The sequence below is a fragment of the Hippoglossus hippoglossus genome, chromosome 1 (assembly GCF_009819705.1).
Source record: "Hippoglossus hippoglossus isolate fHipHip1 chromosome 1, fHipHip1.pri, whole genome shotgun sequence".
NCBI classification, from domain to species: domain Eukaryota; kingdom Metazoa; phylum Chordata; class Actinopteri; order Pleuronectiformes; family Pleuronectidae; genus Hippoglossus; species Hippoglossus hippoglossus.
This window is the reverse complement of record NC_047151.1, coordinates 30,111,262-30,127,528: the sequence shown is the minus strand read 5'-3', so window position 1 is coordinate 30,127,528 and position 16,267 is coordinate 30,111,262. Positions and strand designations below refer to the sequence as shown.

Sequence of the window (16,267 nt, the reverse complement as noted above, 5' to 3'; positions counted from 1 at the left end):
TTATAAACTGTTTGTTGAAAAAATATATAAAACATTTTATGAAAATAAAAACACCAGAAGAAATAAAATATAAAAAAACTGAGCCTGAGTTTTAATTTCATCTGTTCAGTTAAATCACATTACCATGTTTACTTGTAGTTACTGTACTCGGATATCTGAGAAAAAACTAAATAAATCATAAGATAGTAATGATTAACAACAATGATACATTTCAAAATAAAGTTAAAATATGTGACTGTTTTATTAGCTGAGTGCAGTTCTCCTGAGTGTCCGTTAGGGGCGCTGTGGTTCCTTCAGTCAGCTGATTCTGCTGAGCGGCAGCAGCAGAAGAAGCAGCGGTTAGCACTTAGCTAGCTACTGTAAACAAAGCTCGTCCACAAACACCTGAGATCAAAGCGAGAAGAGATGAAGAGAAATAAACTTGAACTGAAGTGAGTTCAAACTTTAACCAGCAGTTTAATCTGTAGTTAGCGGGTTAGTTAGCTAGTTAACCAACTAACTACCACAACAAGCTAAAGTTATCGTTGACCGTCTTCGATGTTTAAACTCATTTATTCTTTGTTTTAAACTTTTATTTCAAACTCTGAGGTGATTTACTTTAAATGTTGTATTCCTTTGATCTTTGGAAACCAGCGGAATTCACGCGAACTCTGCTAGCATTAGCTTAGCTCCAGCGCAAAACCCTCCGATCTGAGCGGGGCTCTGGTTCGTCTGTGTCCGGGTGTCGGTGCAGCTCCGCCGGTCAGTCATGAGCCGGACTGCGGCCTGACGGGACCATAATGGCCGCAGAGCTGTTCCCCGGGAAGAAGCTGCTCCCTCCGGCCTCCGTCAGCCACCTCCAGCGGCAGAACGAGACCAACAACAACCTCCACCCCGGAGCTCCGAGCTGCTGCACCTGGCAGGGCCTGTACCCGACCGTCCGGGAGAGGTGAGCCCGCACACAGCCTCCATCACCTCCACCTCCATCACTACACCACCAACCGCTTCACCTCCTCCTCCACCCTTCACCTCCATCACTACACCACCAACCGCTTCACCTCCACCTCCATCACTACACCACCAACCGCTTCACCTCCTCCTCCACCCTTCACCTCCATCACTACACCACCAACCGCTTCACCTCCACCTCCATCACTACACCACCAACCGCTTCACCTCCTCCTCCACCCTTCACCTCCATCACTACACCACCAACCGCTTCACCTCCACATCCATCACTACACCACCAACCGCTTCACCTCCACATCCATCACTACACCACCAACCGCTTCACCTCCACCTCCATCACTACACCACCAACCGCTTCACCTCCACCTCCACCTCCAACACTACACCACCAACCGCTTCACCTCCTCCTCCATCTCCAACACTACACCACCAACCGCTTCACCTCCTCCTCCATCTCCAACACTACACCACCAACCGCTTCACCTCCACATCCATCACTACACCACCAACCGCTTCACCTCCACCTCCATCACTACACCACCAACCGCTTCACCTCCTCCTCCACCTCCATCACTACACCACCAACCGCTTCACCTCCTCCTCCACATCCATCACTACACCACCAACCGCTTCACCTCCTCCTCCATCTCCAACACTACACCACCAACCTCTTCACCTCCACCTCCACCTCCAACACTACACCACCAACCGCTTCACCTCCTCCTCCATCTCCAACACTACACCACCAACCGCTTCACCTCCTCCTCCATCTCCAACACTACACCACCAACCGCTTCACCTCCTCCTCCACCTCCATCACTACACCACCAACCTCTTCACCTTCTCCTCCACCTCCAACACTACACCACCAACCGCTTCACCTCCTCCTCCACCTCTACATCCACCTCCATCACTACACCACCAACCTCTTCACCTTCTCCTCCACATCCATCACTACACCACCAACCGCTTCACCTTCTCCTCCACCTCTACATCCAACACTACACCACCAACCTCTTCACCTCCTCCTCCACCTCCACCTCCACCTCTACATCCAACACTACACCACCAACCTCTTCACCTCCTCCTCCACCTCCTCCTCCACCTCTACATCCAACACTACACCACCAACCGCTTCACCTCCTCCTCCACATCCAACACTACACCACCAACCGCTTCACCTCCACCTCCACATCCAACACTACACCACCAACCGCTTCACCTTCTCCTCCACATCCAACACTACACCACCAACCGCTTCACCTCCTCCTCCACATCCAACACTACACCACCAACCGCTTCACCTCCTCCTCCACATCCAACACTACACCACCAACCGCTTCACCTTCTCCTCCACCCTTAACCTCCACCATCACCTCTACATCCATCACTACACCACCAACCGCTTCACCTTCTCCTCCACCCTTAACCTCCACCATCACCTCCACCTCCATCACTACACCACCAACCGCTTCACCTCCTCCTCCTCCACCTCCACATCCATCACTACACCACCAACCTCTTCACCTCCTCCTCCACCTCCACCTCCACCTCTACATCCAACACTACACCACCAACCTCTTCACCTCCTCCTCCACCTCCTCCTCCACCTCTACATCCAACACTACACCACCAACCGCTTCACCTCCTCCTCCACATCCAACACTACACCACCAACCGCTTCACCTTCTCCTCCACCCTTAACCTCCACCATCACCTCTACATCCATCACTACACCACCAACCGCTTCACCTTCTCCTCCACCATCACCTCCACCTCCATCACTACACCACCAACCGCTTCACCTCCTCCTCCTCCACCTCCACATCCATCACTACACCACCAACCTCTTCACCTCCTCCTCCACCTCCACCTCCACCTCTACATCCAACACTACACCACCAACCTCTTCACCTCCTCCTCCACCTCCTCCTCCACCTCTACATCCAACACTACACCACCAACCGCTTCACCTCCTCCTCCACATCCAACACTACACCACCAACCGCTTCACCTTCTCCTCCACCCTTAACCTCCACCATCACCTCTACATCCATCACTACACCACCAACCTCTTCACCTCCTCCTCCACCTCCTCCTCCACCTCTACATCCAACACTACACCACCAACCGCTTCACCTCCTCCTCCACATCCAACACTACACCACCAACCGCTTCACCTTCTCCTCCACCCTTAACCTCCACCATCACCTCTACATCCATCACTACACCACCAACCGCTTCACCTTCTCCTCCACCATCACCTCCACCTCCATCACTACACCACCAACCGCTTCACCTCCTCCTCCTCCACCTCCACATCCATCACTACACCACCAACCTCTTCACCTCCACCTCCACATCCATCACTACACCACCAACCTCTTCACCTTCTCCTCCACATCCATCACTACACCACCAACCTCTTCACCTTCTCCTCCACCCTTCTCCTTCTCCATTTCCTCCACCTCCCCCCCCACCTCTACATCCACCTCCTCCACATGATGATGAGGGACACAGGTCTGATGATATCGTCTAAATGTGAATGATCAGTTTCTTGACTCCGTCCATGATGGAGCTGCAGCTACGTCCCCACATCTTGTTCTTGTTCTACATGGAACACTAACATCCTGGTGAATCCTGTGTCTCTGTAGAAATTCAGTCATGTTCAACAATGAGATGATGGCAGACGTTCACTTCGTGGTCGGTCCGCCCGGTGGGACGCAGCGAGTCCCGGGACACAAGGTACAAAAGAGACTTTCTATACAATATATAAGAGACATCTTTATGAGAAAATGTCTTTTTATAATGTTTTCTCAGATTTATCAGTAAAGAAAAGTTACTTGTCTTCGTTCATATCCAGACTTTGAAGAGGCTCGTTATTCGTGAGACGATATTTAAACGTTGATTTTAGAGGATTTCAACGATTTTTTTTTTTTTCTGCAAATGTTCGACTTTATCATTTCAAAGAATTTGGTTTTGTGTAACTTTTAGAAAGTAACATTTTCTTTATTACTTTGAGGATTACACAGAATTAGTGTTTTTCGCAGCTGGGTGACATCAGAAGTTGAACCTGGGTCACGTGACCTCAAGTTTGAATCTGATATAAATCTCGTCCCTCTGCTCTGACAGTACGTCCTGGCGGTAGGCAGCTCTGTGTTCCACGCCATGTTCTACGGTGAACTGGCCGAGGATCAGGATGAGATCCGGATCCCGGACGTGGAGCCTCCGTCCTTCCTCGCCATGTTGAAGTACGTCGACCTGTTTATTTCACTTTCATAATGTTTTTAATCTAAATTTACAGAATCATCTCAGCTGTAACGAGAAGTGACGCAGCCTCTGTGTTTGACCTCCTCAGGTACATCTACTGTGACGAGATCGACCTATGCGCCGACACGGTGCTCGCCACTCTCTACGCTGCCAAAAAGTACATCGTGCCTCATCTGGCCCGGGCCTGCGTCAACTTCCTGGAGACGAGCCTGAGCGCTAAGAACGCCTGCGTGCTGCTGTCTCAGAGCTGCCTGTTCGAGGAGCCCGACCTGACGCAGCGCTGCTGGGAGGTGATCGACGCGCAGGCCGAGCTCGCTCTGCGCTCCGAAGGCTTCTGCGACATCGACACTCAGACACTGGAGAGCATCCTGCGGCGAGAAACGCTCAATGCCAAAGAGATGGTGGTGTTCGACGCGGCGCTGAACTGGGCTGAGGCCGAGTGCCAACGACAAGATCTCGCACCAACCATCGAGAACAAGCGTCTGGTGTTGGGGAAGGCCATCTACCTGATCCGCATTCCCACCATGGCGCTGGAGGACTTCGCCAACGGAGCCGCCCAGTCTGATGTGCTCACGCTCAACGAGACCAACGACATCTTCCTTTGGTTCACCGCCGCCAAGAAGCCTGAACTCTTGTTCTGCACCAAACCTCGTAAAGGCCTGTCGTCGCAGCGCTGTCACCGCTTCCAGTCCTGCGCCTACCGGAGCAACCAGTGGCGGTACCGAGGCCGCTGCGACAGCATCCAGTTCGCCGTGGACAAACGCGTTTTTATCGCTGGTTTTGGTTTGTACGGCTCCAGTTGCGGCTCGGCCGAGTACAGCGCCAAAATCGAGCTGAAGCGTCAGGGCGTGCCGATGGCCCAGAGGATCATCAAGTACTTCTCTGACGGCTCCAGCAGCACCTTCACAGTCTGGTTCGAGTACCCGGTGCAAATCGAGCCGGACACCTTCTATACCGCCAGCGTCGTGCTGGACGGCAACGAGCTCAGCTACTTCGGTCAGGAGGGCATGACAGAGGTGCAGTGTGGGAAAGTGACCTTCCAGTTCCAGTGCTCGTCGGACAGCACCAACGGCACCGGAGTGCAGGGGGGTCAGATCCCCGAGCTCATCTTCTACGCCTGAGCCCGAGGAGCGAGAACACTGCGGAGATTCCTGCTTCACTGCCACAATGACTTTTATTTTGAAGTTCTCAGGAAGCTGCTGAAGGGGGGGGGGGGACTCACCACAGACACAAGACGAGTCTGATTGGTCACATTCCATCACAGTTGAAGTTTGAACCCTGTCTCTCAGAGAGGGGTCTTATGGGTAACCTGTGGTTGCAGAGTCTATACACACACACACACACACACACACACACACACACACACACACACACACACACACACACACACACACACACACACACACACCTCTTCACTGTAAAGGACCAGTCTGACATTTATTCTGTAAGTTTGCTGTCGTCAGTGAATCTTGACGAATGTTTGTTCAGATCAGAGACTGTAAATAAAGATGGACACCATGACGGATCCCGAGTGAAGCCAAAGTGATTGATCGCCCCCTGGTGTCTGGCTGCAGCATAGGTCATAGACGTCCTCCATGTTAGCAGAGGGGACATGGACCAAACTAAAAAATCAAAGTAGCTGTTTAATAAATGTTTGTAAAGATGTTTCTGTCGTTTCAGGTCGTTCTTCTCTCTCTGATGTTTGTTCATGTTTCTGATCAGTTTGGTTTGAATCAGTTATTTGATGATATAAAAACAGGCTGAGACGTGATGATTGGTTGAGAGCATGTGAATGGGCGGGACCTTGAAACCACAACTGCAAATAACGTCATCACCACAAGATGGCAGCGTTTGTATCTGAGATATTTTAGCTTCAAATCTGGCAGAAGTGGAGACGAGTCGACTTTATTTATAGACACTGATCGTCTTTATTTACATTCTCAGTCATATGTTAAGTTTTGTCTCCAGGAATCATGTGACGTGTAATGAACGAATCAGAGCTGCAGTTGGTAATGTTACCACGGTGATACGAGCTTTATAATAACATGACGCGCTGATCAACAAGAGTGTTTGATCTTTACACAACGTGAACTCTGGACGAGGATGTGACCACACACGCACACACACACTCACACATACACACACTCACACACACACATACACACACTCACACACACACACACATACTCACATAAACACACGTTTGTGATTCAGCTGAAATATTTTCAGAGTTAATTTTTCTTGTTGCTGAAGGATTTTAAAAACTGAAACACTAAAATTTCGTCGTTTAATTTTTCTTCATGTTCTGTTTTAAAGCTGAATAATACGTTTTTATATTTGTACTGTGATGACTCATCACACTCGCTCTGGTTCTGCTTCCTGTCTTATGAAATCTGGTAATTTTACCCATAATTCACCTGAACATCGATCTGTTTACACATCAGCTCTTCAGAAATGATTCATTTTAAATGTCCTTTGTTTTTATGTTGTAATTAAACAGATATTACTCATCCTATCTGTAATTTTAACTCCTGTGCTTTTATTTGTTCTTTGATTTGCTCTTTCCTTGTTTCGATTTGGGAGTCTTGGTTGAGTCCTGAAGCTCCGCCCATCTCTGTGAAAACTGAGGAAAAACTTCATGAGAAAATACTTTTTATTTTTTGTCTTTGTTTCCTGTCATTTGATTCCAACCTGAATGTGCAGCAAGTCGTGGCCTTATGAACAGAAACATCTGGAAATAAAAGATTCATTTGATCCGTGTCACTTCTCTAAATCTCATGGACTCAAATTATTTGTGTGTGTGTATATATATATATATATATATATATATATATATAAACGTACCTTTATTCATAAAGCACAAAAAGAGAGTTTATAAAATACTTTGACAGATGCTGAATTACACTGTCATTCACACTGATCAGAACTATGAATAAAATAAATAAGAAAACAGCCTCGTGTAAAAGCAGGAATTAAAATAAAAAATGGTATATAAACATAAGATAGATAAAAGATGACTTTACATAAAAGCTAATTTATACAAATAAAAGTAAGAAACATGAAATAATGTTAATCTGCTAATGATCAGATCACAAACTGATCATTACAAGATATTAATACTAAAACACAAAACCAGGAAGAAAAAAGAAAAGGAAGAAGTCTGATAAAGATGAAAATACATTTTAGAGTCTGATAAAAAATTATATAATGGAGAGTAAAGGTTCCCATCAGCTGCTCGGTGCCCTTTCAAAATAAAGCTCAGAACAGAGCTGGTCCGCCACAGTAGAAGAAGAAGGGGGCGGGGCGCGCTTCGCTCTGTTTGTCCCTCGTCGGTCTCCGTCCTCAGGGTTTGCGGAAGTGTGACTCAGACTCACTGACGAACTGAGAGCGGAAATAAAACATGTTCAGATTAAAGACCCTCTCTGGTCACCTGTTTCCTCCCTCTGACCACAGGGCGGCGCTCTGCCGGTCAGACTGCGGGTCAGGAACCGGAGCTGCGTGCAACAAGGAACCGGAGGATGTGGTGGTTGTTCACGGACTGAGGAGCGCCATCTGCAGGGCGAAGAGAGGATCGTTCAAGGTAACAACTGTTTAACATGTGAAACATCTGTGAAACATCTGTAACTCTCCTGTAACTCTGTAACTCTCCTGTAACTCTGTAACTCTGTAACTCTCCTGTAACTCTGTAACTCTCCTGTAACTCTGTAACTCTACTGTAACTCTGTAACTCTGTAACTCTCCTGTAACTCTGTAACTCTCCTGTAACTCTGTAACTCTACTGTAACTCTGTAACTCTGTAACTCTCCTGTAACTCTGTAACTCTCCTGTAACTCTGTAACTCTACTGTAACTCTACTGTAACTCTGTAACTCTGTAACTCTCCTGTAACTCTGTAACTCTACTGTAACTCTGTAACTCTCCTGTAACTCTGTAACTCTGTAACTCTACTGTAACTCTGTAACTCTCCTGTAACTCTGTAACTCTCCTGTAACTCTGTAACTCTACTGTAACTCTGTAACTCTACTGTAACTCTGTAACTCTGTAACTCTCCTGTAACTCTGTAACTCTCCTGTAACTCTGTAACTCTACTGTAACTCTACTGTAACTCTGTAACTCTCCTGTAACTCTGTAACTCTACTGTAACTCTGTAACTCTCCTGTAACTCTGTAACTCTGTAACTCTACTGTAACTCTGTAACACTGTAACTCTCCTGTAACTCTGTAACTCTCCTGTAACTCTGTAACTCTACTGTAACTCTCCTGTAACTCTGTAACTCTCCTGTAACTCTGTAACTCTACTGTAACTCTACTGTAACTCTGTAACTCTGTAACTCTCCTGTAACTCTGTAACTCTACTGTAACTCTGTAACTCTCCTGTAACTCTGTAACTCTGTAACTCTACTGTAACTCTACTGTAACTCTGTAACTCTCCTGTAACTCTGTAACTCTGTAACTCTCCTGTAACTCTACTGTAACTCTGTAACTCTGTAACTCTCCTGTAACTCTGTAACTCTACTGTAACTCTGTAACTCTACTGTAACTCTGTAACTCTCCTGTAACTCTGTAACTCTGTAACTCTCCTGTAACTCTGTAACTCTGTAACTCTACTGTAACTCTGTAACTCTACTGTAACTCTGTAACTCTGTAACTCTCCTGTAACTCTGTAACTCTGTAACTCTCCTGTAACTCTGTAACTCTACTGTAACTCTGTAACTCTCCTGTAACTCTGTAACTCTGTAACTCTACTGTAACTCTACTGTAACTCTGTAACTCTCCTGTAACTCTGTAACTCTCCTGTAACTCTGTAACTCTGTAACTCTGTAACTCTACTGTAACTCTGTAACTCTCCTGTAACTCTGTAACTCTGTAACTCTCCTGTAACTACTGTAACTCTGTAACTCTCCTGTAACTCTGTAACTCTCCTGTAACTCTCCTGTAACTCTCCTGTAACTCTGTAACTCTACTGTAACTCCGTAACTCTCCTGTAACTCTGTAACTCTGTAACTCTCCTGTAACTCTGTAACTCTCCTGTAACTCTGTAACTCTCCTGTAACTCTGTAACTCTCCTGTAACTCTGTAACTCTCCTGTAACTCTGTAACTCTCCTGTAACTCTGTAACTCTCCTGTAACTCTGTAACTCTGTAACTCTCCTGTAACTCTGTAACTCTCCTGTAACTCTGTAACTCTCCTGTAACTCTGTAACTCTGTAACTCTCCTGTAACTCTGTAACTCTCCTGTAACTCTCCTGTAACTCTCCTGTAACTCTGTAACTCTCCTGTAACTCTGTAACTCTGTAACTCTCCTGTAACTCTCCTGTAACTCTGTAACTCTCCTGTAACTCTGTAACTCTGTAACTCTCCTGTAACTCTGTAACTCTCCTGTAACTCTGTAACTCTCCTGTAACTCTGTAACTCTGTAACTCTAACTCTCCTGTAACTCTCCTGTAACTCTGTAACTCTGTAACTCTCCTGTAACTCTAACTCTCCTGTAACTCTCCTGTAACTCTCCTGTAACTCTGTAACTCTCCTGTAACTCTGTAACTCTGTAACTCTCCTGTAACTCTGTAACTCTCCTGTAACTCTCCTGTAACTCTCCTGTAACTCTGTAACTCTGTAACTCTCCTGTAACTCTGTAACTCTCCTGTAACTCTCCTGTAACTCTCCTGTAACTCTGTAACTCTCCTGTAACTCTGTAACTCTCCTGTAACTCTGTAACTCTCCTGTAACTCTGTAACTCTGTAACTCTGTAACTCTCCTGTAACTCTCCTGTAACTCTGTAACTCTCCTGTAACTCTGTAACTCTGTAACTCTCCTGTAACTCTGTAACTCTCCTGTAACTCTCCTGTAACTCTGTAACTCTCCTGTAACTCTGTAACTCTCCTGTAACTCTGTAACTCTGTAACTCTCCTGTAACTCTGTAACTCTCCTGTAACTCTCCTGTAACTCTCCTGTATCTCTGTAACTCTCCTGTAACTCTCCTGTAACTCTGTAACTCTCCTGTATCTCTGTAACTCTCCTGTAACTCTCCTGTAACTCTGTAACTCTGTAACTCTCCTGTAACTCTGTAACTCTCCTGTAACTCTGTAACTCTCCTGTAACTCTGTAACTCTGTAACTCTCCTGTAACTCTCCTGTAACTCTGTAACTCTCCTGTAACTCTTCTGTAACTCTGTAACTCTCCTGTAACTCTGTAACTCTCCTGTAACTCTCCTGTAACTCTGTAACTCTGTAACTCTCCTGTAACTCTGTAACTCTCCTGTAACTCTGTAACTCTCCTGTAACTCTGTAACTCTCCTGTAACTCTAACTCTCCTGTAACTCTCCTGTAACTCTGTAACTCTGTAACTCTCCTGTAACTCTAACTCTCCTGTAACTCTCCTGTAACTCTCCTGTAACTCTGTAACTCTCCTGTAACTCTGTAACTCTGTAACTCTCCTGTAACTCTGTAACTCTCCTGTAACTCTCCTGTAACTCTCCTGTAACTCTGTAACTCTGTAACTCTCCTGTAACTCTGTAACTCTCCTGTAACTCTCCTGTAACTCTCCTGTAACTCTGTAACTCTCCTGTAACTCGGTAACTCTGTAACTCTGTAACTCTCCTGTAACTCTGTAACTCTCCTGTAACTCTCCTGTAACTCTCCTGTAACTCTCCTGTAACTCTGTAACTCTCCTGTAACTCTGTAACTCTCCTGTAACTCTGTAACTCTCCTGTAACTCTCCTGTAACTCTCCTGTAACTCTGTAACTCTCCTGTAACTCTCATGTAACTCTCATGTAACTCTCCTGTAACTCTCCTATAACTCTGTAACTCTGTAACTCTCCTGTAACTCTGTAACTCTCCTGTAACTCTCCTGTAACTCTCCTGTAACTCTGTAACTCTGTAACTCTCCTGTAACTCTGTAACTCTCCTGTAACTCTCCTGTAACTCTCCTGTAACTCTGTAACTCTCCTGTAACTCTGTAACTCTGTAACTCTCCTGTAACTCTCCTGTAACTCTGTAACTCTCCTGTAACTCTCCTGTAACTCTCCTGTAACTCTGTAACTCTCCTGTAACTCTGTAACTCTGTAACTCTCCTGTAACTCTCCTGTAACTCTGTAACTCTGTAACTCTCCTGTAACTCTCCTGTAACTCTGTAACTCTGTAACTCTCCTGTAACTCTGTAACTCTCCTGTAACTCTGTAACTCTGTAACTCTGTAACTCTCCTGTAACTCTGTAACTCTCCTGTAACTCTCCTGTAACTCTGTAACTCTCCTGTAACTCTCCCGTAACTCTGTAACTCTCCTGTAACTCTCCTGTAACTCTGTAACTCTCCTGTAACTCTCCTGTAACTCTCCTGTAACTCTGTAACTCTCCTGTAACTCTCCTGTAACTCTGTAACTCTCCTGTAACTCTGTAACTCTCCTGTAACTCTCCTGTAACTCTGTAACTCTCCTGTAACTCTCCTGTAACTCTGTAACTCTCCTGTAACTCTCCTGTAACTCTGTAACTCTCCTGTAACTCTGTAACTCTCCTGTAACTCTCCTGTAACTCTGTAACTCTCCTGTAACTCTCCTGTAACTCTGTAACTCTCATGTAACTTTGTAACTCTCCTGTAACTCTGTAACTCTCCTGTAACTCTCCTGTAACTCTGTAACTCTCCTGTAACTCTGTAACTCTGTAACTCTCCTGTAACTCTCCTGTAACTCTGTAACTCTCCTGTAACTCTCCTGTAACTCTGTAACTCTCCTGTAACTCTGTAACTCTAACTCTCCTGTAACTCTGTAACTCTCCTGTAACTCTGTAACTCTCCTGTAACTCTGTAACTCTGTAACTCTCCTGTGTTTCAGGACACCACTCCTGACGAGCTACTGAGCGCGGTCATGAAAGCTGTTTTGACAGATGTTGGCCTGTCACCCAATCAGCTGGGGGACATCTGTGTAGGTGAGTTATCTATTCTTTCATCATCCTTTCATCATCCTTTCATCATCCTTTCATCATCCTTTCATCGTTCTTCCTGACACATGTCGTGTTGTTCACCAGGTAATGTGTTGCAGCCTGGAGCCGGAGCTCTGATGGTCAGAGTGGCTCATTTTCTCAGGTCAGACTATACAGACCCAGTATAGATATACTGTCTTTTTATATATATATATATGTATATATATGTAGTGTGTGTATTTATACAGCATGTATAATCTCTATTTGTCGTCCCCTCAGTGGGTTTCCAGAGACAGTTCCCGTCTACACCGTTAACAGACAGTGTTCCTCTGGACTTCAGGCTCTTTTTAATGTAGCAGGTAAAGAAACTGCAGCTTCATTTAAAGCGACTGAAGGTGAGAACACAGCTGCTGTTTATTTACCCAGAATGCTGTGTTTCTCACTGTGTTTGTGCAGGAGCCATCAGAAGTGGATCCATTGATCTGGGCCTCGCCTGCGGGTATGTTTCATGTGTTGTTCCTATCACAATTAAACATGTATGTTCTTGGACTTAATAAAACATGGAGTCATGATGTCAGTGATGAGAAGATCATCCAGGATAATACATCAATTCTTTAAGAAAGCATTCACCACACAATCCTGGAGTTGTTAGCCACCCTAGAGGAACCTAAAGTCCATTCAAGGCCTCTAGAACCCTCCTGAAGGACTGAAGGACCCTTTTCAGTAGCATTCTTAGCCATAAACCACCTATTGAACCTCCTCAAAGACTAAGAGGTAACTGCAGGACCTGTAGAACCTTCTCTAGATTCTCTGATGTGGTGAATCCAATGGAAGCAGATGGAAGGTGTGACATGTTCTCTGTGTTCCAGTGTGGAGAGCATGTCTCTGCGTACGATGGGGAACCCTGGAGATCTGAGCTCCAGGCTGATGGACAACGACAAGGCCAGAGACTGCATCATGCCCATGGGGTGAGACGACTGCAGGTCACATGATCCACAGCTAGAACAAGGAACTCAGGATATTTGTTGGACCCTAAAACACTTTGAGGACGCTCAGTGTCTTTCTTCATGTTCTCACGTCAGCGGACGAACTCCGTCCCTTCCGTCTGTGACTCTGGTGCGTTTCATGTTTTTTGCAGCATCACGTCAGAGAACGTTGCAGAGAGATTTGGAATCTCACGAGAAAAACAGGACGCCTTCGCTCTGAGCTCCCATCAAAAGTAAACGAGTCATTTTCTTTTCTCACTGAGTTTATTTGCTGATTTGTGTTGAGCTGCTTTGATCTGTGTGTTGAAATAGACGTATACAGATATTAATACCTGAATTAGTGTCGTGCAGCTTCTTGTGCTTTAGCACGAGCACAAAAATAACATTCATCAGTCGCTGGGTCACAGGTCCTTTCTAGTCATGCTCAAAATATTACATAAGCAAAAAATTGTATGTAAAAACAAAATAAATAAAATAAAACTAAAGTATTAAAATAAAAGATAAAAAATATACATCGGAAATATAAATTATAAACTAAAATAAAGTCTCTTGCTGATTTATGGTTTGGGTGATAGAGGTCTTTGATGATCTGGTCGGTCTTCTTCCTCCCCGCTGGTGGAGAGGTCCTCCATGGATGGTAGCTCCGTCCTGGTGATGTGCTGGGCAGACTGCACCACCCTCTGTAGAGCCTCACGGTTCAGGGCGGTGATGCATCCAGTCAGGATGCTCTCTATGGTGCACCTGTATCCTGGAGTCCATGTTGAGCCTCCGCAGCGGTCGTGTCATCAGCGAACGTAACGATGGTGTTGGAGCTGTGGGCGGCCACGCAGTGATGCGTGAACAGGGAGGACCGGAGAGCACACAGCCCTGGGGGGCACCGGGGTTTAGAGTCAGGGTGAATGGTTTTGTATTTATAAAGCGCTTTTCTAGTCTTGATGACTCAAAGCTCTTTACAGTTTTACATTCACACACACATTCATACACTGCATCTATTAGCAGCACTTTGTTGTTCTATGAGAGTCAGGGTGGAGGATGTGCTGCTGCCTATCCGCACCGCCCGTGGTCTGCCCGTCAGGAAGTTCAGGATCCAATCACAGAGGGCGATGTTGAGCCCCAGGTCTCTGAGCTTGGTGACGAGCTTCAGGGGCACAATGGTGTTGAACTCTGAACTAGGTCCTCAGTAACAGAGCGTGTTCTCCACAGAGCGGCCCGGGCTCAGAACATGAACCTGTTCCACCACGAGATCGTTCCCGTCACCACCAGGTTGTTGGACAACGCAGGTGAAGAGCACGAGGTGACGGTTCTTAAAGATGACGGCATCAGACCTGGAACGACTCTGGCAGGACTGAGTAAACTGCGACCGGCCTTCAAACCCGATGGCAGCACTACGGCAGGTGAGTCAGTGTCGTCATGACAACAGGTGAGTAGGTTACCTGTGTCTCTGAGCGGCAACAAACTCTTCACTCACACACACATCGTGTCAGGTAACTCCAGCCAGATGAGTGATGGAGCCGCAGCCGTGCTGATTGGCCGCAGGTCTGCAGTGGAGGCTCTGGGTCTGCCGGTGCTCGGGGTCCTGAGGGCGAGCGCCGTGGTCGGGGTCCCGCCTGATGTCATGGGCATCGGACCTGCGGCTGCCATCCCTGCAGCTCTGGAGCAAGCTGGTGAGTGTGTGTGTGTGTGTGTGTGTGTGTGTGTGTGTGTGTGTGTGTGTGTGTGTGTGTGTGTGTGTGTGTGTGTGTGTGTGTGTGTGTGTGTGTGTGTGTGTGTGTCTTGACTCTCTCGTTGTGTGTCTCAGAACTGACGCTGGACGATATCGACGTGTTTGAAATCAACGAGGCGTTTTCCAGTCAGGTGAGTTCCAGTCAACGATTTTATGAACAGATGAAGAACTTTCGGTCTCTTTTGTTACAGATGATTTTAAAATGACATTTGTCCATAATAGAAACTTAACGAAGGAGAAACCGAGGAATTGTTAAGATTCACAAGGAGTTTTGACAAAGATCAGTAGAGACGCGTTTCTGGGACTGAGCAGGTTTTCTCTGTAGCAAGTGAAAAGTAAAGGTGTGGTCGGAGGACGGAGACGTTGTGTCTCAGTGTTCTCTGGTTGTCTTCAGGCGGTTTACTGTGTGGAGAAGTTGGGGATCCCGCCGGAGAAGGTGAATCCTAACGGCGGCGCCATCGCTCTGGGTCACCCTCTGGGCTGCACCGGAGCTCGACAGGTGGTGACGCTGCTCAACGAGCTGAGACGCAGAGGGAAGAGGTTTGTTCCACAGCTGAAACAAAGACGTGATCCAAACCTAAACCTGTTGATCTGTGTTTGAGACCCGCCTGCTGTTGTGACCGCAGGGCGTACGGCGTCGTGTCCATGTGCATCGGGACCGGGATGGGAGCAGCGGCTGTCTTCGAATACCCCGGACCATAGGAGCACGCCTGCAGTGGTTATCACCGTCTAATTAACCAATCAGGTGTGATCAGGGACCGAGACCTGCAGATAATCGATAAATCCATCAACAGGAAACAAATCCACATAATCTGATGTTTGAGTCGAGAACAAACTGCGTCGTTCGGAAGTTTTGCTGCTTTTGTGTCGGAAACAATATTTTTCACTATTTTCTGAATTTTTACGGTTGAAACGTGATTTTTTTTCCAGTGTTTCTTTTTAAGTTCTTTGAAGTTAAAAACCACTGAAGCTCAGTTTACACCAGACGAGCTGACCAATCAGAGACTTTGTCAGGGGGCTCTTAAAGAGACAGCAGCTAAAACCAAGTGTTTGAGACAGAGGCTGAAAAGAGGAGCTGCAGCGATGGACAGTCGGAGGAAAGTGATGCTGAACATTAGAGCATGAAAACATTTCAGTCATAACATTAATTAAAATGAACAGAATGTTTCTCCTTTAAATTGTACAACTTTATTAACAGATACAATTACTGTTTTCTAACAGACTGTAATAAAGAGTTTATTCTGGATCTTCTCCTGCAGCCTCCTGGTAAAATGTGTGTAACATGTCAGAGTGAGTCCATGTGAGGAGACAGCAGGACAATGTCCTGAAGCTTCCCAGAGAGCGAGTGGACGTGTTGATGAGGTTTCTAACACGTGACGGACGTGAAGCTGGAAGAACACAAACATCTCAGGATGAAGAAGAGGAGCCGTA

At 46.3% G+C, this 16,267-nt stretch overlaps 2 protein-coding genes across 3 annotated transcripts; both read left to right on the top strand.

Moving 5' to 3' along the window:
- Positions 1-245: 245 nt before the first annotated feature.
- On the top strand, positions 246-6,128 carry LOC117764132 (BTB/POZ domain-containing protein 3-like). Of its 2 annotated transcripts, XM_034589685.1 has the most exons (5): positions 246-431; positions 634-928; positions 3,603-3,693; positions 4,081-4,199; positions 4,307-6,128. In XM_034589685.1, the coding sequence occupies exons 2-5, from the start codon at positions 780-782 to the stop codon at positions 5,337-5,339; spliced, it is 1,392 nt and encodes a 463-aa protein (XP_034445576.1). In that variant the 5' UTR covers positions 246-431; positions 634-779; the 3' UTR covers positions 5,340-6,128. The 2 variants fall into 2 exon arrangements, with proteins under 2 accessions (XP_034445576.1, XP_034445568.1); XM_034589677.1 differs by having other exon boundaries at positions 267-928; positions 4,307-6,126.
- A 1,407-nt stretch (positions 6,129-7,535) lies between these two features.
- Positions 7,536-15,861, top strand: acaa1 (acetyl-CoA acyltransferase 1). The gene is made up of 12 exons (XM_034589765.1): positions 7,536-7,798; positions 12,040-12,133; positions 12,233-12,290; positions 12,407-12,486; positions 12,584-12,626; positions 12,997-13,095; positions 13,266-13,346; positions 14,317-14,507; positions 14,598-14,777; positions 14,912-14,967; positions 15,231-15,376; positions 15,463-15,861. The coding sequence occupies exons 1-12, from the start codon at positions 7,619-7,621 to the stop codon at positions 15,536-15,538; spliced, it is 1,284 nt and encodes a 427-aa protein (XP_034445656.1). The 5' UTR covers positions 7,536-7,618; the 3' UTR covers positions 15,539-15,861.
- Positions 15,862-16,267: the final 406 nt, after the last annotated feature.

What these genes read in the sequence shown, in the direction of transcription:
- acaa1 (XM_034589765.1), top strand. Translation starts at nt 7,619, where the DNA reads ATGTTCAGATTAAAGACCCTCTCTGGTCACCTGTTTCCTCCCTCTGAC. An exon ending in GATCTGGGCCTCGCCTGCGG is followed by an intron (nt 12,627 to 12,996) that starts GTATGTTTCATG and finishes TCTGTGTTCCAG; the next exon opens with TGTGGAGAGCATGTCTCTGC. An exon ending in ACGAGGCGTTTTCCAGTCAG is followed by an intron (nt 14,968 to 15,230) that starts GTGAGTTCCAGT and finishes GGTTGTCTTCAG; the next exon opens with GCGGTTTACTGTGTGGAGAA.
- LOC117764132 (XM_034589685.1), top strand. Translation starts at nt 780, where the DNA reads ATGGCCGCAGAGCTGTTCCCCGGGAAGAAGCTGCTCCCTCCGGCCTCC. An exon ending in AGCGAGTCCCGGGACACAAG is followed by an intron (nt 3,694 to 4,080) that starts GTACAAAAGAGA and finishes CTGCTCTGACAG; the next exon opens with TACGTCCTGGCGGTAGGCAG. An exon ending in TCCTTCCTCGCCATGTTGAA is followed by an intron (nt 4,200 to 4,306) that starts GTACGTCGACCT and finishes TGACCTCCTCAG; the next exon opens with GTACATCTACTGTGACGAGA.